Source organism: Rhinatrema bivittatum, chromosome 4, assembly GCF_901001135.1.
Source record: "Rhinatrema bivittatum chromosome 4, aRhiBiv1.1, whole genome shotgun sequence".
Taxonomy (NCBI): domain Eukaryota; kingdom Metazoa; phylum Chordata; class Amphibia; order Gymnophiona; family Rhinatrematidae; genus Rhinatrema; species Rhinatrema bivittatum.
The window spans coordinates 341,946,437-341,971,074 of NC_042618.1; the positions used below are offsets into that span (position 1 = coordinate 341,946,437).

A 24,638-nucleotide genomic window follows, 5' to 3' on the forward strand; every position below is an offset into this window, starting at 1 on the left:
GCGAAGCAACGCAGAAGCAACGGCGAAACGACTTTTCAGTGTCCCCCCCCTCTCGGAGCAGGGCGCGAAAAGCAGCCTTGCTCCGGGAGGGGGGGGACACTGACAGCGGCGAAGCTTTCCCCCAGCCCGGACACCGGCAAAAACTTACTGTTTTGCAGCCAGCAGCCATGGGCCGGAACAATTGGCCGTCTTCAGCGGCCAATTGTAAGCTTTCCCCGTGCAGGCGGCCATCTTGTGGGAGGAGCTAAGGCAGCTAAGGGAGCCAGATCGTGTTCCTGCTCATGGATTAGATGGCTGCAAAACAGTAAGCTTTTGCCGGTGTCCGGGCTGGGGGAAAGCTTCGCCGCTGTCAGTGTCCCCCCCCCCCCCCTCCCGGAGCAAGGCTGCTTTTCGCGCCCTGCTCCGAGAGGGGGGGGGGGACACTGAAAAGTCGTTTCGCCGTTGCTTCTGCGTTGCTTCGCCGCCGTCAGTGTCCCCCCCCCTCCCGGAGCAAGGCTGCTTTTCGCGCCCTGCTCCGAGAGGGGGGGGGGACACTGAAAAGTCGTTTCGCCGTTGCTTCGCCGCCGTCAGTGTCGTCCCCCCCCCTCCCGGAGCAAGGCTGCTTTTCGCGCCCTGCTCCGAGAGGGGGGGGGACACTGAAAAGTCGTTTCGCCGTTGCTTCTGCGTTGCTTCGCCGCCGTCAGTGTCCCCCCCCCTCCCCCCTCCTCCCGGAGCAAGGCTGCTTTTCGCTCCCTGCTCCGAGAGGAGGGGGGGGGGACACTGACTGCGGCGAAGCAACTTACTTTTGCACCCGATCGGACCAGACTTCCTGGTATCTGTCATTTCAAATGACATTTGAAATGACAGATACTGCAGCAAACCAGTGGTTCTGGTGTAAAATCAATGAGGTATGTTTGGATTTTTAGCACTTTGGTGTAGAGACCATTAATCGGTGTAGCAGCGGTAGTCACTTAGAGCCCAATCAGAACCTTAGGGTGGCCCTTTGTTCATTCTTCAGTATGCACTATGTACAGCTCTACACACACAGGCCTATCCTGTAAAGTGCGGCCGCGTTTACCCTGCTCCTAAGCCGCTTCTAACTCACGTTCCGGCGGCGTTAGCCCTTCCTGCGATCCCGAATCCCCTTTAACCTACTCCTACCGCGGCCTAAATTCCCCGGGCAACCCCTTCCGCCCGCGGCATGTATATTGCATGCAAACGAGCGAATTAGCTCGATATTACATGCAAACGAGCCAATTAGCTATTCCCCTAGCATCCCGTAACCCGCGCCCCGACTATCGCTACCTTTCCCTGCCGTTTTGTCGCGCGTTTAACCTGCAAACTTACCGCCTACCCTGACCCAGGCGGTAGAGGCAGGGGTAAGGGTAGGTGGCAAGCTTTCCCCCAGCCCCCGCTCACCTGCCCCGGCCGCGATCATGGGTGCCGGTCTCCGTGGCAGCCCCAGTCCTCTCCTCTGCTCCCGAAGCCAAAAAAAAAAAAAACCGAAAAAAAACGTTGCAGCCCCCCTCCGATGTCCGGAGGGGGCTGCAAAGTTTTTTTTCGCTTTTTTTTTGGCTTCGGGAGGAGAGGAGAGGACTGGGGCTGCCACGGAGACCGCTTTCCCCGTGCAAGTAAGTTGTTTCGCCGCGAAACTGAGCGGCGAAACCCGACCCGGCGAAGCCCGGACCCGACCCGGACCCCCAACCCGGACCCGACCTGACCGACAAGCGGCGAAACTGAGCAACGAAGCTAAAAAAAAAAGAAAAGCAATTTTTATTTTTTTTTTTCAAAATTGACAATTTTGGTTTTTTTCCAAAAGCGACTTACTTTTGGGATCTGTCAAGATCCCAAAAGTAAGTCGCTTTTGGACGCCAGCAAAACTTACTTTTTGCAGCCATCATCAGTAACACGACCTGGCTCCGTAGCTCCTCCCGACAAGATGGCCGCCTGCACGGGGAAAGCGCACAATTGGCCGCTGAAGACGTGGCGTCACAAACGTCGTGACGTCACGTCTTCAGCGGCCAATTGTGCGCTTTCCCCGTGCAGGCGGCCATCTTGTCGGGAGGAGCTACGGAGCCAGGTCGTGTTACTGATGATGGCTGCAAAAAGTAAGTTTTGCTGGTGTCCAAAAGCGACTTACTTTTGGGATCTTGACAGATCCCAAAAGTAAGTCGCTTTTGGAAAAAAACCAAAATTGTCAATTTTGAAAAAAAAAAAAAAATTGCTTTTCTTTTTTTTTTAGTTTCGCCGCTCAGTTTCGTCGCTTGTCGGGTCCGGGTTTGGGGTTGGGGGTCCGGTCGGGTTCGGGCTTCGCCGGGTCGGGTTCGGGCTTTGCCGCTCAGTTTCGCCGCTGTCATCTTCTCCCCTCTCCCGGAGCAGGGCGCGAAAAGCAGCCTTGCTCCGGGAGGAGGGAGAACAGACTGACAGCGGTCAGGCCGGGTCCGGTTGGGGGTCCGGGTCGGGTTCGGGCTGGGGGAAAGCTTCGCCGCTGTCAGTGTCTCTTCTCCCCTCCTCCCGGAGCAAGGCTGCTTTTCGCGCCCTGCTTCGGGAGGAGGGGAGGGGGACTGGCAGTCCCGACTTCTGGTATCTGTCATTTCCATTTGAAATGACAGATACCAGCGTGGCGTGAAGCCTTAGGCCCGCGCACCCAGGATACTGTATAGGCGCTCTATCCAGTATCCTGGGTTGCGCGGGCCTAAGGCTTTTCGGACGCGGCTTACATTTACATATAATTAGGCTTCAGGATCGAGCGGTAGGTGAGCTGCACTGTGCGGGCGGTAACCGCGGGTGCCGTAGGCACTAACGCAGCTCTTCCTACCGCTCGGTACTGGATAGGCCTGACAGTTAGAAATTGATTAGCTGTGTAATCAGCCGTGCAATCCCTATTGGTTTTTATCTTATAAAAGGTGAATGTTTGTTTCTTTCTGGCTTGTTCCCAGCATTTTCAGGTGGGTGCTGTGAGATCACAGGGCAGAGATGGTGGGATATGACCCTGGATTGAAACACAGTGCCCTGTCAACTACTGATGTGGCAATGGCTGGATCTTTATCTGGACTGGTCACTCGGGCCATGACCAGTCCTTTCGATGTCATCAAAATCCGTTTCCAGGTAGCCATCTGGTCTCCACAGTGTTTGGCAACCCTCTATGAGATAGAAACATAGAAATGACGGCAGAAGAAGACCAAATGGCCCATCCAGTCTGCCCAGCAAGCTTCCCTCATTTTTTCTCTCATACTTATCTGTTTCTCTTAGCTCTTGGTTCTAATTCCCTTCCACCCCCACCATTAATGTAGAGAGCGGTGATGGAACTGCATCCAAGTGAAATATCTAGCTTGATTAGTTAGAGGTAGTAGGGGTAGTAACCGCCGCAATAAGCAAGCTACACCCATGCTTATTTGTTTTTACCCAGATTATGCTAAAAATATTTCAGTGGTGGCTATAGCTAACAAGTAAATTTGTATTAGGTCATTTAATTGTCTAATATTACCACAGTGCTCTTTTGTACATGGAAGTTCGGGCTCATCCATACAAAAGTCTTTGTTAGAACAGGTAATGGATAGATGGAAAATGTGCTGAAGTACTGTTCTGCTCCACTAGGAAAAGTATGATAGAAAACCTTTATCATGAAATTCTGGACTTGAGGTGAATTTAGGGTTACTGTATATGTTTCAGTAGAGGTGATTGCCACTGTTTTGGTTTTAGACAGGGAATGCATTTAAAGACTAAATGTTACCCTAGCTTGATGGATTTAATGAGTGTCCAACTTCCAGAGCAACTGGAGAGAAAAAGTTAGATCCAATTATCTCTTGACAAACACCCTGGTCTCTGTGATAAAGTAGAGTGAGAATTAGATACTAGACTGTATACAGTCAACACAGAAAGGAATAGAAACTTGGTGAGCCTTGTTTTCAAAAGAGCTTTGACGCTGACACACAAGCCCTTTTAAAATTAGATCCTTGGGTATGGTGTTTTGTTTATTGTTCAGCCACTGGGCTGCTCGAGAAGCAGTGGCACAAGTTCTTCCCAACATCCTTTCTAGTTCTGTGTTTATTAAATGATGATTTTACATTTCAGTTTTCTCAAACCCTTTACCAGCTTCAGATTGAACAACTGTCTCCTCAAAATCCACTGGCCAAATACCATGGGATCTTGCAGGCAGCAAAGCTTATCCTGAAAGAAGAAGGGCTGCCTAGCTTCTGGAAAGGACATATTCCAGCCCAGCTAATGTCAGTCGGCTTTGGTGCCGTCCAGGTAAGTCAAACTCCTAGCCTGTTCATGGCCAACTGGGGACTAGCAACCTCGTGAGACCACTGGAGAGAGCTTAGACTGTGCAGACAGCTCAGTCCAGCCCTGAGAATGCATCTGCATTAAAGCAAGTTCTTGTATGTTCAGCATTCTCCATACAAGCCAAATTTTGAGTGATAGGAAGAAACTAAGGAGGAATAAGGTATGAAGCCAATGTTAGTAAAACACCCCAAAAATTAGGTAATTGTGGAAACTGCAGGGTGACATAGGCAGGATAATTAAACAGCATGTGGAGAATTTTGGAGAATGGTTAAATCACTGTTGGTGATCCCAATCTAAGGAGAAGAGACCAGGTTTGGGAAGGGATAGTGATAGCACAAGAAGGTGGTTCCATGTTCACCAGAGTCCCAAAGGACAGCCAGCACTCCCATTATCAAATAGAAATATGTTGACTCTTAATTAGAGCCCAGCTGGTGATGTTTTGGTCCTATAAATGAAACATCGCCTGGGCTCGGGCTGTCCTTTGCACCTCTACATTGACCAGGGGAGGCTTTGGAGCCCAGCTCTTACAGCAAAGCACTGCTGGGACAAATAAGTAAATTCATTAATTTCTTTTGATGTGGTTAATGGTAGCATTATCTTATATCTCTGTTCAGGAGGGCCCTGTTTGTCCGTTGTACCTTAACTTGTTTTTTAAATAATTCTGGAACGCAAAGGAGTCAGATCTGTTTTAAATGGATCACGCAACAATATGATTCATTCAAAAAAGTGCAATGATTTGAAATGTCACCCAGACATCATCTCAGCGCAGATTAAAGTATATCACATGACCCAATGGCAGGCAGGGATGTTAAATCTTCCTGTTCAACAATGACTTCTGTTGGAGCAGTGCAAGGATTTTGTTGCCTGGCTGAGCAAAGTGTGCTTCTGATCAGAGGTCTGCCCCTGGGAGCTCTTCCTTTTGCTAGGCTGCAGGAAGTTTTATATTCAATAATTTTTATTGGCAAAGTACAATAACTAAAACAATGCAAAAGAAGTACTCAGCAGAACAAAAGCTGGAATTAGAATAACACCACAGGTGAGCATGAGTAACAAACACAAGGATTATATATGAGATTATTGAACAGTGCCTCATTTTTTTTCCCTGTTTTCCCCCTCTCTCCTCTTCCCCCCCCCCCCCCAACAAAACCATATAATTAATAGAGAATAGATAACCAATAGGCAGATAGCAATTAACAATTTCAAATGTCAATGGCACTCTCAATGGTAGCAAACAAACCGGGTCATTCATCAAAATGCGTTATGGTGTTAACACACGATAACGTGTTAATGCATGCATTAACTCCATAACGCATGCGATAATTATGCTAGCATGTGGCGCAAATGCAAATTTTTGGAAGGCGTGGGATCAGGGAGGAGTTTGGGCAGGATTTAGGAAAATGAGGGTCAGTATTGCATGGTGCAATAGCATAACGCATGCTATCGCACGGTTTTAACCACACCTTTTTTCCTGGCGTTAGGCTGTGCGATATGCCCAAAATGGCCAGAATGCAATTTGCAATAAATTTTTAGAATTGTATTTTGGCCATTTCTGGGCGGCAGAGGGGGAGAGGGAGGGAGAGAGAGAGTCTCTGGGGAGGCCCTCACAGTATGCAACTATTTTATATCTCAATAGGAGGGCCATCTAATAGCCTGAGGTGAGGTGTTGGTGGTGGTTTAGGGTTTAGGGACCAGTTTCTCATGTAGAGTGAGATGTACAAACAGTACAGTACACCCTGGTGAAGATTTGACATCATTTGGAGTGAGGAAAGTCTCACAAAGATGAAATTTTGTACTAGGTTATCTCACTCTAGCTTGATAGTACCCCGTTATAGAGTCCATCAAGCTAGGGTGAGAGAACATAGCAGAAATGGCATCTTTGTGAGACTTTCCTCACTCCAAATGATGTCAAAGCTTCACCAGGGTGTACTGTGCTGTTCGTCGTCTCACTCTACATGAGAAACTGGCTCCTAAACCCTAAACCACCACAAACGCCTCACCTCGAGCTATTCGATGGCTGCCCTATTGAGAGATAAATACGTAATAATATGAAGGCTTTGTAGATAGTCTGTCTCTCGTGCAAATAGGAGTTATCTCGGGGCGCAATAAGTTTACCGCACCACAGGATACTACCGAGGTGAAGCCGTTTATTTCGTGGTGCGGTAATTCTGAAATTTCCCTAAACACGCCCCTTTTTATTATCGTGGGCATTATCAATGCATTACTAACGCATTTTGATGAATCTAGGGGTAAGCTGGAAATTCCCCAGGACCTATAGCACAAGGTAGCATATAAAATGTGAATCCTAGATCAAAAAGTAACGATTTAGTCTGAGAGGACAAAGAATGCACATACTGTCCCCAAATATCCATCATTTGAGCATATTTTTTGGGAGATGACTTTGTGGCAATTATGTACTCCAAACTCAATAACGCCTGACCCTGTTGCTGCTACTGAACCAGCAGAGATGGGGTGCTATTGGTCCAGTTAGAGAGAATTACCCGCTTGGCAACTAGAGAGATCTTATCTAGAAAAGATTGTCAAGATTTAATTAATTGACGTAACATCCCTTCATATAAAGCAAACATATTTTAGGTTCGAAAGGCACAACTAACCCCCACTGCGAAACAGTACATTTGCTAATATCAGCCCAAAATTGTTGAATAATTGTACAGAACCAAAAACAGTGCATAAAATCCCCTTTAATACATAATTGAGAGGAAACTATGCAGTAGGTTCTACACTTTAATGTGTGTGATCTTTCAAGTTTTTGGTTTAATCTTACACTTGCCATTTTGTAGAATGACATGGTGCCAAGACTTTGGTGTGATAGGATTATCCATCTCTGAGTTTCTTACAATTTAAAGCACTCCCTGTGGTGCTTAATATGAAACTTTTCCAAACTAATATGATCACGCCTTCAAATTATAGCATTTCTTAATTGAAATAAGATTGCCTGATCTATCTAGAAACAGATTTGACTCTCTTGCATCTGAGTGTGTTTGGCATCAAATTTGATTCAAAACCAATCTAACGTTTTTTGTTTTTTTCCCTTTGCTTTGGAATGAGAATTATTCCAAACATAATTCTAGATACTTAACCCTTTTTATCACTAAATAAAATAGCAGGATTGCACATTCTTGAAGGTTTTGGAATAGGCATTAAAGAGCTGAGGCTAATGACCATGAAGTCATTAGGTCTTCTCATTGGTAGGTGGGCCACCAAGGGGAATGGCAGCAGGGAAACTTTTTTTTTTTCTTCCTAACCCCCTTGCCTTTTCTTGTTTGTCTTTTTTTTTTTTTTTTTTTATTTAAAGTTTGTGACCTTTGAGCTATTCACAGAATTTGTCCACAATACCACGACTTACAATGCCCAGGATCCCATGGTGCACTTTATATGTGGAGGCTTTGCTGCCTGCACAGCCTCTCTAACCAATCAGCCGCTGGATACCCTGCGCACCCGTTTCGCTGCTCAAGGAGAGCCCAAGGTAACAGGGGCAAAAGCTCTGTACTGTCCTTTAAAACCAGCTTTAAATTTCTACTGTGGCGTGTTATACCAGGGGAATAGGGGAGCAATAGAGCGTATCATTCTGAAGGGGGGGGGGGATAATTTAGTCTCGGCCATTATATTAAAGTTGTTTTAGCCTCATGGAATCAGTTAGAGGGCCTCTGATATTGCTGTAAGAACTGGTGGGTCTCATAAATAAATAAATACAGAATATATACATTTTAAAAGATTGATATTCCCCACTCATATGTAATATTTGAAGTGGATTACAATCATATACATAAATAAATAAAAAACACCACAGAAATATATACCAAACAAAGGGGGTCATTTATCAAAATGCGATAAGGCATTTTCACATGCGTTAAGGGCTTATCGCATGCAAAAAGCCCTGTTAATGCATGCGATAGGCCCTTACCGCATGCGACAATGTGTTTAACGCATGCGATAGCACCATATCGTATGGTGCAATGCAAATTCCAAAAATAGGAGGAGTTAGGGGCAGAGAGTGGGCTGGGTTAGCCTGTCTGCGAAGAGCTATCGCACAGCCGTAACGCCGATTTTTAACTACACCTCTTTGGATTGCGTTAGGCTGTGCGATAGCTGCCGTGACCGTGCGGTAAGGTTTCATCGCCCTTTGTGATGTCTCCCGTACATCCTATTTCAGGTGAATTGATAAGAGAGAGAGAGATTGAGACTGAGACTGACTGGCCATAATATCATGGCCCATAGGTAGGTATTTGTATCCTTATGGTAGGCCCACCTAGAAACTCGAGGTGGGGTTTAGGTAAGAGTGTAGGGGGTTAGGGGCCACTTTGACATTCTACGTGACACCTATGAACAGAACAGTGGTCTCTTGTGAAGATTTGATGACCTTTGGAGTAAGGAAACTCACTCCAAGATGAGATTTGGGCAAGGTTCTCTCAACCTAGCTTGATGTTACCCAGGTAGAGAGTCCATCAAGCTAGGTTGAGAGAACCTTGCCCAAATCTCATCTTGGAGTGAGTTTCCTCACTCCAAAGGTCATCAAATCTTCACAAGAGACCACTGTTCTGTTCATAGGTGTCACGTAGAATGTCAAAGTGGCCCCTAACTCCCTACACTCTTACCTAAACCCCACCTCGAGTTACTAGGTGGGCCTTCCATAGGGATACAAATACCTACCTTATGGGCCATGATATTATAGTCTCTCACTCTCGCTCTCACCATTAACAATGGTCCCCCAGTGGTTGAATGCAGGAAATACAACAGGTCTGGCACTTATTGCAGACTCTGAAAATGGTATCGCAAATTGCGATAAATGCTATATTAGCATAAAACACGTCCCTTTTGCTATCGCATGCGGTACTTACCGCATTTTGATAAATCCAGGCCAAAGACTGTGCTGACTGCTGTTTTGGCATCACTCAGGTCCTGTTCAGCTAAGGACTTATGATGCTTCAAATGCCTGAATAAATAAATACTGTAAATCTTTAGAGTTTTCTTGAGAGCCTTTGGGCAAGAGATTTCGCACAGCGATTTGGGCAGAGAGTTCCACAGGCGTGGGCCACTGAGAAAGCCCTGTCTCCGGTTATAGCGAAGTGCGTCGGCTTTGGAGATGGTACTTTGAGGAGAAGTTTCTTTGTTGAGCAAAGCACTCTTATTGGCTTGTAGATCCACAAAACAATGTTACTCCAGATTAAAGAGTAGTTGTTTAGTAACGTGTATGAGAGGCAACCTTATATTGAATGCGCCCATTGTATTGGCAGCCAGAGCAATGAAATTAGAATGGGAGTTACATGATAGCGCATTTTAGCCCTAGCTGGTATTCTGGGTTCTGGACTATTTGCATGGCCTAGATAGGACAAGCTGGTAAACAAAGATGTGATAATCTAAATCATTTAAGATAAGAGATTGTAGCACAATACAGAAATCATACAGTTCTAAATGGGGCTTCAATCTCTTTAATAGAATGATTTTACAAACATATTGATTTGGGTTTTCATAGTATTCAGCAAGAACATCTACGTTTTTTTTCTGAATTTTTGTGCGGTAGGCATGCAGATACCTTGTAAGTCAAAAGTGGGAGGATATTCACCAGATGGTGACAAAACTGGACAGATTAATGATTTTAGTTTTTTGAATGTTGTAGCTTGTTATGAAAAAGCCAATATTTCACTGAATGTATATGCAGCAAAACAAGTTTGAATGTATAAGACCATGAATGTTCATACGGGACAAAGAACTGGATGTCACGGGCATTTATTTTATAATTCACGCCAAGGCTAGTCAGGACCTTGCAGAGTGAGGCAAGATATATATTAAAAAGGGTTGCTGCCGAAGATAAACCTTGAGGCACTCCAGTGGTCGCTGCATACCAGTTTGAGACAGCTTTTCCTATTTCGACTTGTTGTGAACAATTGATAAGGGATGAGCAAAACCATTGAGAAATGGTGCCAGCAATACCAACAGAATGCTGCCTCAAAATAAATATGCTGTACTATGGTGAAGTGTATCGAAGGCTGCTGATGTATCTGGCAGAACCATCCCATAATTGACGTTCATATCGAAACCCCCTTATAGTATCAACATTGGAAGAGTTTCACTACTAAATGCCTTTTCTGAAACGGAGCTGAAACTGGTTAAGGATTGATCTTTCTTCAATGACGTCGGTAAGCTGTCCAGCACCGTTGCTTCTGTTGCCTTAGTTAGACATGGCAAGGAAGAAATTAGGTGATAGTTGGATAAAATTAGTTTTCTTCAGAATAGGTCTGACTGAGTCCTGTTTCAACCAGGAAGGAAAGATTCCAGTGGATACAGAAAGATTTGCGATGCCTGCAATAGATGAACAAATGTCATTCTATACAGTGGTAGGATGTGGATTAAGCGACAATGAAGAGGAATTCATTCTTGCGATTTATACGGGAGATATTGCTGCTCAAAACTGAGTCGAAAGTTTCCCACTGGGGATAGTCTGGGAAAGTATTCTCTGCTGAAGTGGTAGGCCTGGGCGTAAAACTTTCACATGTCTTTTGAATCTTATTGATGAAGAAGTCTGTGAATTGATTACATTAATCAGTTGGTAGCAGCCAGATCAAAATTGCCTCGTGAACCAGTTTGGCATTTGACAATGTGAAAATGTTCTGAGAAATTATGTCCAACTGCATGAATCTACTAGAATATCATTGCTTTTTGGTGACACTAACTTTATTACAATATGTTGCTACCTGTAGTGGATAAGCTGTTCTTGTTATTGCATATGATGGTCTGAAGTTGAAGGCTGGCTGAGAAGTCTCACTTTGCTGAGCTGATGCAGCCATCTTTATTGTTGTATTTTTGTTTTTTTGGGGGGGTTTTTTGTATCCCAGCAGTTTTTCTCTTGTTCCTTTTGGGCTGGCAGTTTGGCCCTTTTTAGGTACCATGGCCATTCATTCATATATAAGCAGGTTTTTATTTTCCCCATGTTGTTAATATTCCCTTCTCCCCACTTAGCTCGGTCACAGCAGTAACCGTCCTCAGCCAGGGGCCACAAACTTTAACTCTTTCGGGAACCTGGCTAATGTGGATGCCATCTGGGGATTCTCTTCCTGCCGGAGGCTGTGAGCGCTGCCTCTGCTGCATCCCCAGCTCTGTCTGACCCAGAGAGCAAGAGGAACCAGAGCCTCTGCATGGTAGTGCACAGCACTGCCACCAAGTCACCAGACCTGCCCTAATGCAATCGCCTTTTTTTTTTTTTCTTTTTCTTTTTTACATTTTATTTAACAGACCAACCAACAGTACAGAGTACCATTCATTTCATGTATGTTTTACAAATGAATCCAGGTAAAAAAGAAAAGAAGAAACCGTCTGGAATAAAGTCATCTTTTTTTAATGTTTTGATATATTGTTTGTTTTTTTTTTTTTCTTTTCCAGGTTTATAAAACCCTTCGGCATGCCATAGTCACCATGTACAAGACTGAGGGTCCTTTGACCTTTTACCGGGGCCTTACCCCAACAATGATTGCCATTTTCCCCTACGCAGGGCTCCAGTTCTCTTTTTATAACATTCTGAAGCGGGTTTATGAGTGGGCTATGCCAGCCGCTCGGTGGAAGAGAGGTGGGTGCCGAGAAGGATGGAGGGGCAGGGAGCACAGAGATGGGAGGGCAGATGTGGTGCCTGGCACACACAGTGTACCCAGACTCCTAGCATCATGCGCTTGCTACCACATCAGTCAGTATGTGCTCGGGAGCAGAGCATGAGGGAACTCTCCGTTGTGCCCTTTTAAGCTAAAAGAACAGGAGTCCTAGCAAGGGGAGAGCCCTTGGAGAGGGTGAGATGGGCCCAGGCTCCTCTGCTGGAAGAGGAGGCAGCAGTGCTCGCGCAGTCTTCCCCAGCCAGAAGAAGTTTTTGAGTGTAGCTCTCCAGAATAATATTTTTACCCCCCTCCTTTCTCACGCTCATATTTCCCTTTTGTCTATCTCTCTCCCGCTCAGGTAATGTTAAAAACCTTGTCTGTGGCAGCTGTGCAGGAGTCATCAGCAAAACCATGACCTACCCATTTGATCTTTTCAAGAAGAGACTGCAGGTGGGAGGCTTTGAGCGGGCACGGATGGCCTTTGGACAGGTGAGACCCCTCTGCCAGCCCTGGCTATGCTGCAAAGTCCTAGGGACTGGATTCTTGGCAGTTTGTGCCATAAGAATTATTTGCTAACAGGAGTTAATGGCTGGAGGATGGCGAATATGTAATTAGCTTGGTTTCAGCCTTTGTTCCTGTTAACAGATTGATATTATCTTGTATTCTGAGGTTTTATTTTTCTTGACCTCCTACATTACATTACTTGGGGTAGAGGTTTTTTTTTTCTGATGTTTCATTATTCTCTTCATAATTTTGGAAACGTGATATTTTATTTTAATTTCAAATATGTATCAATAAAAATATTTAAATAAATCAGAATTATTTGAAAATGTTGAACGCACATGAGCTTCCAAGCCCATAAAGGACCCTTCTTCTGAGCAGAAGATATGTCTTATCAGAAGAAGGCTCTGTCATGGTATTGAAAGTTCTTGTACAACAAAAGTTTGGAGAAGTCTTACATCGGTTCAATAACAGGACTTTCCTATTAGGATCTGCCGGGTACTTTTCTGGTGACCCAGATTGGCCACTGTTGGGTATAAGATGTTGGGCTCGAAGGACCTTTTGGCGTGACCCAGCATGGCACCATTATGTAGCTATCGCACCTGCAGAGCATCCTGATCCATAAGAAATTGCCATGCTGGGTCAGACCAAGGGTCCATCAAGCCCAGCATCCTGTTTCCAACAGAGGCCAAACCAGGCCACAAGAACCTGGCAATTACCCAAACACCATGCTGCTGATGCAATTAATAGCAGTGGCTATTCCCTAAGTAAACTTGATTAATAGCAGTTAATGGACTTATCCTCCAAGAACTTATCCAAACCTTTTTTGAACCCAGCTACACTAACCACATCCTCTGGCAACAAATTCCAGAGCTTTATTGTGCGTTGAGTGAAAAAGAATTTTCTCCGATTAGTCTTAAATGTGCTACTTGCTAACTTCATGAAATGCCCCCTAGTCCTCCTATTATCCGAAAGTGTAAATAACTGATTCACATCTACTCGTTCAAGACCTCTCATGATCTTAAAGACCTCTATCATATCCCCCCTCTTCTCCAAGCTGAACAGCCCTAACCTCTTCAGCCTTTCCTTATAGGGGAGCTGTTCCATCCCCTTTATCATTTTGGTTGCCCTTCTCTGTACCTTCTCCATCGCAACTATATCTTTTTTGAGATGCGGCGACCAGAATTGTACACCAGATACACCCCAAAATGTGTCAGCTTTTTGTACTGAACACGGGTAGGACAGGCTTCCCATACAGCAACAAAGCCACATTTTACTTACAGGCAGCCCAAAAGAGGGGGCTTTCCCAAATTTCCTGCTGTCATTAAATTTGCAAAAAAAAATAAAGACCGGGGGGTGGGTGGGGAAGAGTGGGCGTGAATACTAAGTTTATTCTGATTGGTTTAATTTTTTTTTAAAGGGGGAAAACTGTTGATAGTTCAGCTTTTCACTCTGTAAAGTCTCTGGAATTCCAATCATCTTTGTCTTACCTGGATGTGGTGGTTTGGGGTTTTGGGTTTTTTTTTTTTTTTGTTCTTTTGGTGAATGAGATGTGACTTATGTGCTTGCTCTGCTGTTTCCCCCATAGGTGAGGACATACAATGGTCTGTTGGACTGTGTTGTACAGATCGTACGTGATGAGGGTCCCAAGGGTTTTTTTAAAGGTCTCTCCCCCAGCTTGGTCAAGGCAGCCTTGGCCACCGGATTCACCTTCTTCTGGTATGAGCTTTTTTGTGGTCTCCTTGCCCTAAAGACCTCAGCCCGTTCCACAGGCCACGAGAGCTGATGTGCAAGCCAAAGACCTTCTCTTCAGCCACTTTCCGAAGGACACGGACCTTGTAAAATCAAGGCAGGAAATTCATTAACTGCTGTTTCCTGACAGACACCGGCGACAGTAATCAGTTCAGTCTGGCTCTGTAATAGGATGCAGTCTATGGAAGGAATAGCCCGTCATTACTTTGCAGTCGTATTAGACTCTACAAATCCGTGTGCTTACCTCAGCCTTGAAAGAGATTTTTGGAGAGGAGGCTGGATGATTCAGGTGATTTGGAAGAAGGTTACTGAGCCTTTCACGTTTAGGCCACCAGTTTAAATACCTCTCAGGTCAGTAGTGACGTCCATCTGAAAGCTGTCCCATTCCTTATGTGAATGAAATTGGTAGTATTACTAAGTGGATGATGGTTTTGGTCATGTGGGCAACCATCCAAGCTTGGCACCAGATGTCACCATTGCTGGCAGTCTCAAGAGAGGCTGAAGATCACACAACTGGCCCCATCAGTGAACCAACAAAGTTATTTGCCCTGGTGTCCTCTACCCCTCAGCTTGGATTATTTCACACTCCAGGAAAATTTCCCTCTGTTTTTGACCAACCAACATCTTCTCTTCCTCTGCCCCACCCCACTCTCTGGCAAGGGTAGGCTTTCTAAGACAGCACTATTGGGCATGCAGAATAAACTCAGAGCTATTGGATGTTGAGGTGGGGAATGCAATATAAAAGAATCAAATGCATACAACTGCTTCCCTTCACTATGACTTGAATTGGAACAAACCTGCTAGATCAAAAGGGAAATAGGAAATAATGAGAAAATAGAAACGGAAGAGACTCTCTCTCTCTCTTCTTCTCCCTCCCCCCCCCCCCCCCCTGGCCTGTCTTAGGAGAAACATGTCTAAGTGTGCTTGTCTAAATCTAGTCCTCCTTGTAAGTGCTGGATGTCCACTTCCCAGGGAAAGCCATGTGCATGGATTTCTGTTGCTGTCATCCGGGGATAGTGGTACTTTCTTAATAAGGAAGTGATCGTGCGCTTTACTGCGGTCTCCATCTCGGTGCTGCTGGTATGGAAAGAACCCCAAATGTACAGCAGCACAGGGATGGACAACTACAGATTCTGTGCTACAGGTCCACACAATCAGCGCTGTCCTGCTGAGGCGGGGAGTTGGGGGGTTGGGGCAAATAAGAGTGAATGCCACAGTAGGTTCCATCCTCAACACTGTAATTTCAGCTTTCCAGGGCTCTACTGTAGTTGATTGGCCCTCTGCTCCCCACTCCAAAAAGGTCAGCTCAGCGCATGACGAACTGTACTGGATGCGAATAAATACCAGACTGGTCTGTTCTCATAACTTGATACATTATAATAATTGCCTCAGCCTTTACATTTCCTGTAACTCTGCTTTCTGCTACTGCTTTGGGAGTTTATATAGCGATTGTTAAATCTGTACAGTGCCCTCTCACATCACTTAACTGCCATTCCTCTGCACTGAGGCAGGGCAGTCCACAGCAGGGGGTTATGCACTCCTATCAGCAGATGGAGTCGGAGTAAAGGTGGAAGTCACTAACATAGCCCTGCCCCCCCCCCCCCCCATCAGTTCTCCAGTATTCTCCATCTCCAGCAGAATGAGGACATGCATCTCCCTTCTGGGGATTGTTTGTGGTTTAAAAAAAAAAACAAAGATTCAGACACATTGCTAGAGCTCCTGAGGTGACAGCTGTTTAGTTCCTTCCTCAGTTAAGCACTTTGAGTTTGGAAGTCTGAAAAGGCATAGACTTAAAAATAAATAAATAAATAAATAAAAGGTGGAAAAGAGGACGAAGGATTGCTCAGCGGTAATGGCTTGAACCTCTCCCCTCCATAGCTGGTTACCCGATCATGCTTTTAGCCAGGGAGGCCTGAGCTCAGGTTAACAAAAAAAAAAAGTAGGAAAGGTTTAGGCCCTTATTTTTATTTATTTAGTTTTTTATGTTATCGGGTCCTCCTTCCCTCAACGTCTTCCTCTGTGTTTCTTACCCCCCTTTTCCCTCTCACTTCTCAGGGGCATTAGTGTAGAGTGGAGGCAGCTCAGGCTTGGCAGATTGAGCAGCTTTTGGCTAGACCCTGCTTCTCAGGCTTGATTTAGTCAGTGATATGGCGGCTGCAGTGGCATTTTTTTTTTCCTGCACGCTTTGGCATGTGCACGCATTGTTACTGTGCAAGCATATCCTGTCATGGGCGCTGTAGGAAATATCTGGTGTAGATAACCTTACATTAGATTTAGCAGATTTAACCAATGAATAACCTTATGATACAAATCCTTTAGCTTTAGGGAGCAGACACACTTTTTTTGTGAGGTAGTCAATTAATTTAGTAGCAGCATATGGTAAGACAAGATTTAATACAGTACAATTCTTTCTTTCTGTGATTTTGTTACACTTCAGTTTACAGCGCAAGCACCGTCATGGAACAGATAACCAGAACTTATAAGTGCACTTAGAAATTATGCAATTGCCAAAATAGATTAGCCAGCTGTAAGGTAACTTAAGCCAATGTTGTCACCTTCCAAGGTACTGCACAAATCCAAGGTCACTCCTGTAAAAGGACGCTGTTTTGACACCAAGGGTTAATGCAATGAAGTCCCTTGTGTATGACATATAGAAAGTCTCACAGCCATCTCCCTGAAATATGATGGTAGAAAAGACGTAAAATTCACTAATTGGCCAAAAGTCCTTCAATGGGCATAATTGGCAAACAGTTGCATTTGTGATACTGAGCAACTGTGCGGAGTAAAATTCAGTCTTAGCTTACACGTCACAGTTATATTTGACCTGCACAGTCAGTGCTGGCAGTACGGCTCTCAACTGAGCATTCGCATAGTCCATGAAGGAAAAGCTGCTGCCTGAGTAACTCTGATTCCTTTTCTCAGTCAAACCTCCTTGAATATTCAGTTCTTATAAGGGTCCAACATTGATCCAGATTAGAGAAGGGGACAACATCCAGACACAGGATTGGTGGGATGCAAATGATGTCATCTAGGTCCCGATGCATAGGGATATTCTCATACACTCATTAGAATCCATCAGCACAACAAGTATTGGAACAATTCCAGTTTCATAAGTGGTATCAGGATGGATATAAAGTTCCACCAAGGACACGTTCTGAGATCTGGTCTAAGGTTCTCCTCTCATTTTTGAGGTGATTACAGCTCTCCGATATGAAGAAACAAACAGGCTTTCCTCCTTTGTTTGAAAACAGACTCGTATAACGTTGCCAAAAACATCACATAGCTGCAAACTCTATGTCTGTATTGCTTTAGGCCTGCACCTTTTACTCAGTCTGTGTCCATAACAGTAGGCCTCAGGTTTATGATGCACTTCTGTTTAGGGCCACTGGCATTTACCCTGCAGTTCCCCCCTTGTAAAATGGAATGCGTTACAAAGGACATATTGCCTCTTACACCTAACTAGCAAAAATATATGTGCAAATTGAACGCGCAGTAGCACACAATAATAATGATAAATGCAGTGATATAAATGAATAATAATTAATGGAAAAATAAGCAATATCTTTCATTGATTAAGCTTCAATGTAAAATCATCAGTTAAATGTTATAACTCTTGATGAATATACTCTATCATGTGATTAACTAATTGTTCATGAATTATAAATGTGTGTAAATATATTTCACTTAACAACACTTATTTAAATTTTCACATACTCATATGTGAGCTAGGTAAGTTATGAGCTCACACCCTTTAACTCAAAATTAAGATCACTTAAGGTATTATGTAATATCACTAATCAATAAACTGGCGTTCCACTAAGTCTTGCCAACACAGTGGAGTGGAAGTAAAATAGTTCTGCCCACAAGAAATCCTGGTCATAAACTTTTGGTTCATGAAGGACAAAATGTATATGTAAGCAAAAGAACATCAAAAGTAGGAAGGGCATATGTTGAAACATAGTCTGTCTGTGAAATGTCCCCATCATGGGCATCATAGTGATAATCTGCACAGTGTCCTGATCCAGGGACAGTTCAACAGTGTGAAAATCTTTAAAATCCAACAAGTAATCTAACTCTTTACTAAAGTTGATACAGATCCTGAATGTGTTTCAGGGACATGCTGTTGCAGAGGGGACACATTCTGGTTCCAGGTGGTTCAGGGATATTCCTTCCATGTCCACTGTGGAGTTCTTGGGAAGAGTAATAAGATGCACATTACTTGGCAGAAGCAGTCTGTCAAAAACATTATGGGGCAGATTTTCAAAGACTACGCGCGTAACCTGAGAAAATCTGCGCACGCCGAGCCTATTTTGCATAGGCTCAGTGGCACGCGCAAGCCCCGGGACGCGCGTATGTCCCGGTGCTTTGATAAGGGGGTGGGTCAGGGGGCGGTCCCGAGGTCTCCTTCGTTGTGGCTATATCGGAGGTTCGCTCGCCGGCAGCTGGCCGGCGTGTGCAAGATATGCCTGCCTTAGGCAGGCGTAAGAAATAAAATAAGGTAGGGGGATTTAGGTAGGGTTGGGGTGTGGGTTAGATAGGGGAAGGGAGGGGAAGGTGGGGGGAACTGAAAAAAAAAGTTCCCTCCAAGGCCACTCCGATTTCGGAGCGGCCTTGGAGAAAACAGGGAAAGCTATCGGGGCTCCCCTAGGGCTCGATGCACGCAAGGTGCACAAGTGTGCACTCCCTTGTGCATGCCGACCCTGGATTTTATAACATGCGCGCAGCTGCGTGCGCATATTATAAAATCAGGTGTAGATTTGTGCGCGTCGGGTTGCGCGCACAAATCTATGCCCACGCGTACGTTTTAAAATCTGACCCTGTGTTTACTATGAGAAACTTATCTCATTTCATGGTATACTAACTAGCCAAACATTACTTACAACAGCAGCTTTGGCATAAGAAAAATTATCATATTTGGTCATGGTTACTTTGCATTTCTCCTGTACATTTTCAGAAGACAAACCACAAAGAGCTTCTGCAGCATCTTTCAAAAAGGGTTTACCAGGACACAGGCAATGTATGTCCTTTGTGCACTGACAGAGCTCTAAATTAGTTATTAAGTATGGCTGAGAATTATCATATGGATAAGCTAGAAACACAGGTGTATTTACACGCAGGAATAGATTATTGGACCATGTACCTACATTAATCACCTGCTTTAACTAATAATGTTTATCAGGTAATATAAAAGGCACATTCAAAACATAAGCAATCTCCATTTTGTCTATACGTATAATGGAAGGGCATTTCCCATGTGGAAGACAATTTGAATCTGAATAGGCTCAATAGCATTATGAGTAATCATAGCAAAAGCATCAGTAATGATTGCTGTGGAAACCAGATAAGTAGGGATCTGACCCTACATAAGTTATTGATACTATTGTCTGACTCTCTAAGCAAGCCATTGGTGAGAGCTTGAATAGGTGCAATGAAGGTACATTCTTCATTGACCCCTTTCTTAAGTACATTCAGTTCATGTCCCTGTTGATCAGTGGCCTGTGACCAATGACCTGTAAATTTAACTACTATAACAGTTTCCTTCAGTGTCTTGCCCTGGGCAATTCACTTACTCTGTTGATGGTGTAGCTAAACTAAGATGTTACTCTTATCAATTTATACCTCGAACACTATTCTGTAAATTTCTCACAGAAACAGCATTCCCTATTGTTTATAATTTCTGGACTCAAAGCCAGGGCAACAAGAACACTTCTTACTCAGCAAGAGGTTTTAAAATATAATTTATTCAGCTGTTTAAAAGAGAGTCCAAGACAAGTGTTCCTGGGAGATGCGATATAAATGCCCTCTATCTGTAATAACTAGCATCTCAATGAATATATGACATGCCCTGATTTATATAATCAAAATACAGCACTGCCGAAGCTTCCAGAATGAATGAATGACGTGACTGCCCAAAGACTTCTTTACAAAGATACATTATGCTGTTGTCATGACAATCTATCATGTATAGGAAATGCTTGTGAGGACATCCTCCATTCAGTTGTAAAAATCATTCTTTACTAGTCTTTCCTGAAACCACCCTTCCATGATAAAAGTTCCTGTATCACCCTGGCTTTGATGCACTGTGTTCTTCTAGTATCCTGTTGTTCTTCTTTGTTTTGTACACAAATCGCAAGTCTGTGGCTTCAATAGGAGTTAGGCCTGAATTCCGTTTCTTGGCACCAGGAAAAACTGTCACCTCACAGGATCTTCTTTTCAACTGGTTTCTGTCCGTTGAAATTATGCATTTGTAAGACAAAAGCTTGCATCCTGGTTTCATGCAAACTAAGTTTCCTTGTATTGTGGTGCAAACAGTCATTGATGCCTTTCTGGCCTTTAATTATATGCTGTGCAGAGCTTACAAGTTTCCCAAATCTTCTACATCCTTCGAATCTGTGATAGTCAGAAAGTCTCTCAGAGTTCATTCACCTCTGACAGGCCACAGTACAGCAGAGGCATCTGGGTATTTTTGGTTGTCTGCTCGGCCTATTCTTCACTATAGACATGGTGGAACCAAATAAAGAACCCAAACTGTGTAAAGAAGTGCTCCCCCAACAAACTCTACAAATCTCTTGGATCTATCTTGACCTTCCTGAGTAGCCGAATCATAAATTGCTCTAGCTTCTTGGTGTATTTTGCATGATTGCAGTAGTATAGTCCATGTGCGTCTGAAACCATTGTTGCGTACTCTACAATGTCATATGTGAGAAATTAAAGTATCTCTGGATCACAGGGTGAGGATCCAGTGATTTATATATACTTTCTAAGAAACTATTTGTGACTGGGTGATTAGGAATCCAGGAGTGTCTTTGTAGCATGATTCTTGAGGTAGGACCAGGTTCAATCATCTGGGCAACCTCAGTTCCCATCAGCACCAGTATCAGGAAAAGAACCTTTAGGGTTTGGTTCTCCATCTGTAAAAAGAAAAACAACTATTCTAGCTCTTGGTTAGCAGTAGTCATTTCAGGAAGTGAATCTTGAATCCGGAACCTGCTAGGATGGCAAGGTCAAAGTGGCTAAATGTGTACCCATTTAAGGAGGTCGTCATCTTCAGTGTTTTTCTTAATTTGAATAAAATATGCTACAGGAAAGGACTACCCAATCAGGTAAACAATGTGGGTGAATTTGTCTAACTCTCAATGACAATTGTTATAAAACATACATATGAAAGAGAATATACAAACTTTATTATCAAAATTTACTTAACAATTACCATAAAATGTGTCTCAATGGCATGACAACACTCACCCTTATGCATATCCACACTCATACCCATTCATTCTTCATGTTAAAGCAGTAATACCATCCTTATTAATGACCAGCCCTGTTATAACAACTAGCAAACATATTTAAGTTTGCGGGGTTTTTTTTTATATCCATGACGATACTACACACCCTTATGGCTTATATGCCATTTACAACTCTTAGTACAGGGAGTAATTAGACATGTGGTCACTACCATATCGATTATATTATAAATCTTATTGACTGTAATGTACTTTATAACCCTTAAAAAGGAAAAAACATCTTACACGCGTCCCAGGGATTTATTCGTGCTGCCGGGCCTTTTGAAAATAGGCCCGGCGCACGTAAGCCCCCGTAAGTGCGTAAATCCAGCTGAATTTACTCGTGTAGGCCTTTTAAAATCTGCCCCAAGTCGTTTAAGGATGAAAATGTGATAATATCTTAAACCAATTTGCAATTTTGGTGCTTTTATAGGTGGTGAAGAACTGATTTATAACCCAAAAAGTGGAATTGGAATTAAAATGTTGGTTGGCGTTCAAGTCGTCTCTTGTAAATGTAGCTGGTTCAGTAATTATAATTCTATGCATTTATTCATTTAGTAAGAGTGTGGTGCGAGTGGTGTTTCATGGATGGCTTTATTTTAATATATGGGATTAGTGGTTTATTTTGAGATAACACATGTTGGGTGTTATTATAGATGCTGTATGTCCCCTGATGAAGCCATATGGGAGAAACAAGGACCTCTTGTAGAGTGATTGATGACTATGTGGAGGGAGAATCGTTGTTATTCAAGAGAAGTGGAATAGATTTCAACACCGGGTGAATTGTGATTAACAGACAGGGAGAATGTTGGCTTGTTGAAGGCGTGGAAGGATTCCATCACTGATGACAGTATAAAATACTCATGGAATTTCAGGAGCAATTATTTGTTCATTTAAATATTGAAGACATAACAGTCATTGAAAAGATGTTTAGTAAGGGTTATAAAGTACATTACAGTCAATAAGATCTTTAATATAATCATCAATATGGTAGTGACCATGTAATTACTCCCTATTCTAAGAGTTGTAAATGGCATATAAGCCATAAGGGTGTGCAAGATTGTTATGGATATAAAAAAAACCCGCAAACATAAATATGTTTGCTAGTTGTTATAACAAGGCTGGTCATTAATAAGGATGGTATTACTGCTTTAACATGAAGAATGAATGGGTATGAGTGTGGATGTGCATAAGGGTGAGTGTTGTCATGCCATTGAGACACATTTTATGGTAATTGTTAAGTAAATTTTGATAATAAAGTTTGTATACTCTCTTTCATATGTATGTTTTATAACAGGAAAGGTGTTGTGTTCCGTGGATGGCCACGGCTGCGGTCCCCTACCTGACCGCAACGGCGTCCCGCCGTGGTGACATCGGGCAAAGCCGCAGGAGACCGGTGTCAGTCGCCCCCGCTCCCAGGCGCGGGCCTCCGGGGTGGACGCCGGGCTGGGAGCTGTCCCTGCTCCTCCCTCGCGGCATCGGGCAGCCTTTCATCCGCGGCCGAAATCCAAGATGGCCACCGCCATCTTAGGTGCGAGGCCGCGCCTCCTCACTAGATTTAAAGGGACCTCGTCCCTTTAAGTGCCTGCACCTGTGTTCAATGAACCAGAGCAGAGGAAGTATATAAGGAGACTTCCTCTGCTCATTCCTTAACTTGGCAACGTCTCCTGATAGCATTGTTTGAGTCTGCTTGCTTCGGTGAGTCTTCTTGTGCTTCGGACCCTTGCTTCTTGGTTCCTGTCTCGTCTTAGTGATTCCTGATTCCTGACTTCGGATTGGCAAGCGGTGATTCCTGGTGTGTGACCTCTGACTGGTAAGCGACGACCCTCTGGCACTTGACCTCGGACTTCTTCTGGACCATCGTCTCCAAGGGCCCACCTAAGTCCCAGCGGCCCAGGTCCCTTCGGGCTCCTCCGGGGGGGGGACCGCGGGCTTCCAGTGGCGAAGACTCAGTTGCCTCCTCGACGTCACGACTCCTCGTCTGCCTCCACAGCCACCTCAGTCTCCAGTTCCGAGGGTCAGCTGGTCACATCTTCTGTTCTGCCTCACCACCCGACGGGAGAACCTATGGATCCACCTCCTAAGGTATTCCATCCTCCCGTCAGCCCAAGGGTTCACAAGCCTGAGCATAACAAAAGGACAATCCATAACTGGAAATGGACCTTTCCAGCTCAGTAAAAATTGAATTTCCTTTGCCTTATCCTTGCCAAAATTGTAGTAAACACTTTATCACTAATTTGATACTCTTTAAAGGTAGTCCAGCGATCAGCTAGGCTTTTTTTTTTTTTTCACCTCTGGCAGCCTGCTCTAGGTTCTTTTGAGCAAAGGTAATCTGCAAATGTTGCGTCAGGTGTGCTAATGTGCTGTTGTTGCACTTGCTAAATTAGCAGCTTGCATTCCTGCAAAGAAAAACATAGTTAATTTTCTGTCGTCATTTCAAAAGGTCACTCAATAATGAGTAACGGCTTTGACAGCCATCAGTATCGGTAGCACTTGTATAACATTTAAGTCAATCAAGCAACAGGCATATACATAGGTAACAAAATTTTTGTACTGGTATAAAATCATTTTCCTGAGCTTTCTCAGCTTCATCTCTCGGCTATACAGGCATTTGCTTCTGAAAGCTGATTCTTTATCAGTTCCTCCAACCCAGGAAAGGGTTGGTTCTGAGGAGTGGAGGAGTAGCCTAGTGGTTAGCGCATTAGGCGTTAAAACTGTGCGGTATGGCTTGTAAATTGCAAAGCCAGCCCACTTGGCCAGAAATCCCGCCCCAACCTCCTCCCCTTTTCCAAATTTGCATTGCACCATGCAAAAATGCCATAAAGCACTTTGATAAATGACCCCTTTAGATTGTAAGCCCTCGGGATAGGGAAATACCTATAGTACCTGAATGTAATCCACTTTGAAGGACTGATAAAAGTGCGAAAAGCAGAATATAAAATCTAAATAAAATAAATAAATCTGAACTTCATTCTCCATCTCTTCTGAGGTATCTATCACGCTTACAGCTATGACAATGGTTGTAGGAATCATTGGCTTCAACAGGTGGAATTTCTGTTTTGTCAAGTTCCTTTGTCAATAGCAGATAGTCCTTTCCTGTTTGGGTCTCATGATGACAAATTTCCCAATGTACTGTAATGTAAGAAGGCCTTTAGGAAATGTTTGGAACAATTCAGGCATCTTCTCACCTGGAGGAATGTCAGAGTGCATAGGACACAAGCCCATGATAGGCAAATTT

General features: G+C 43.9%; 1 protein-coding gene across 4 annotated transcripts; it reads left to right on the plus strand.

Moving 5' to 3' along the window:
• The first annotated feature begins 230 nt into the window (after window positions 1-230).
• Window positions 231-16,102, plus strand: SLC25A19 (solute carrier family 25 member 19). Of its 4 annotated transcripts, none has more exons than XM_029600540.1 (7): window positions 231-304; window positions 2,919-3,087; window positions 4,075-4,230; window positions 7,580-7,750; window positions 11,662-11,845; window positions 12,223-12,353; window positions 13,954-16,102. In XM_029600540.1, exons 2-7 carry the CDS (start codon window positions 2,956-2,958, stop codon window positions 14,149-14,151), a joined length of 972 nt encoding a protein of 323 aa, XP_029456400.1. In that variant the 5' UTR covers window positions 231-304; window positions 2,919-2,955; the 3' UTR covers window positions 14,152-16,102. The 4 variants fall into 4 exon arrangements, with proteins under 4 accessions (XP_029456400.1, XP_029456402.1, XP_029456403.1 ...); XM_029600541.1 differs by lacking the exon at window positions 231-304 and adding an exon at window positions 765-887; XM_029600542.1 differs by lacking the exon at window positions 7,580-7,750.
• The last annotated feature ends 8,536 nt before the right edge of the window (window positions 16,103-24,638 follow it).

Bases quoted from the DNA above. Each gene is read 5' to 3' on its own strand.
- SLC25A19 (XM_029600540.1), top strand. From the start codon at position 2,956: ATGGTGGGATATGACCCTGGATTGAAACACAGTGCCCTGTCAACTACT. The intron at 3,088-4,074 runs GTAGCCATCTGG...ACCCTTTACCAG, and splicing joins TCATCAAAATCCGTTTCCAG to CTTCAGATTGAACAACTGTC. The intron at 7,751-11,661 runs GTAACAGGGGCA...TTTCTTTTCCAG, and splicing joins CTGCTCAAGGAGAGCCCAAG to GTTTATAAAACCCTTCGGCA.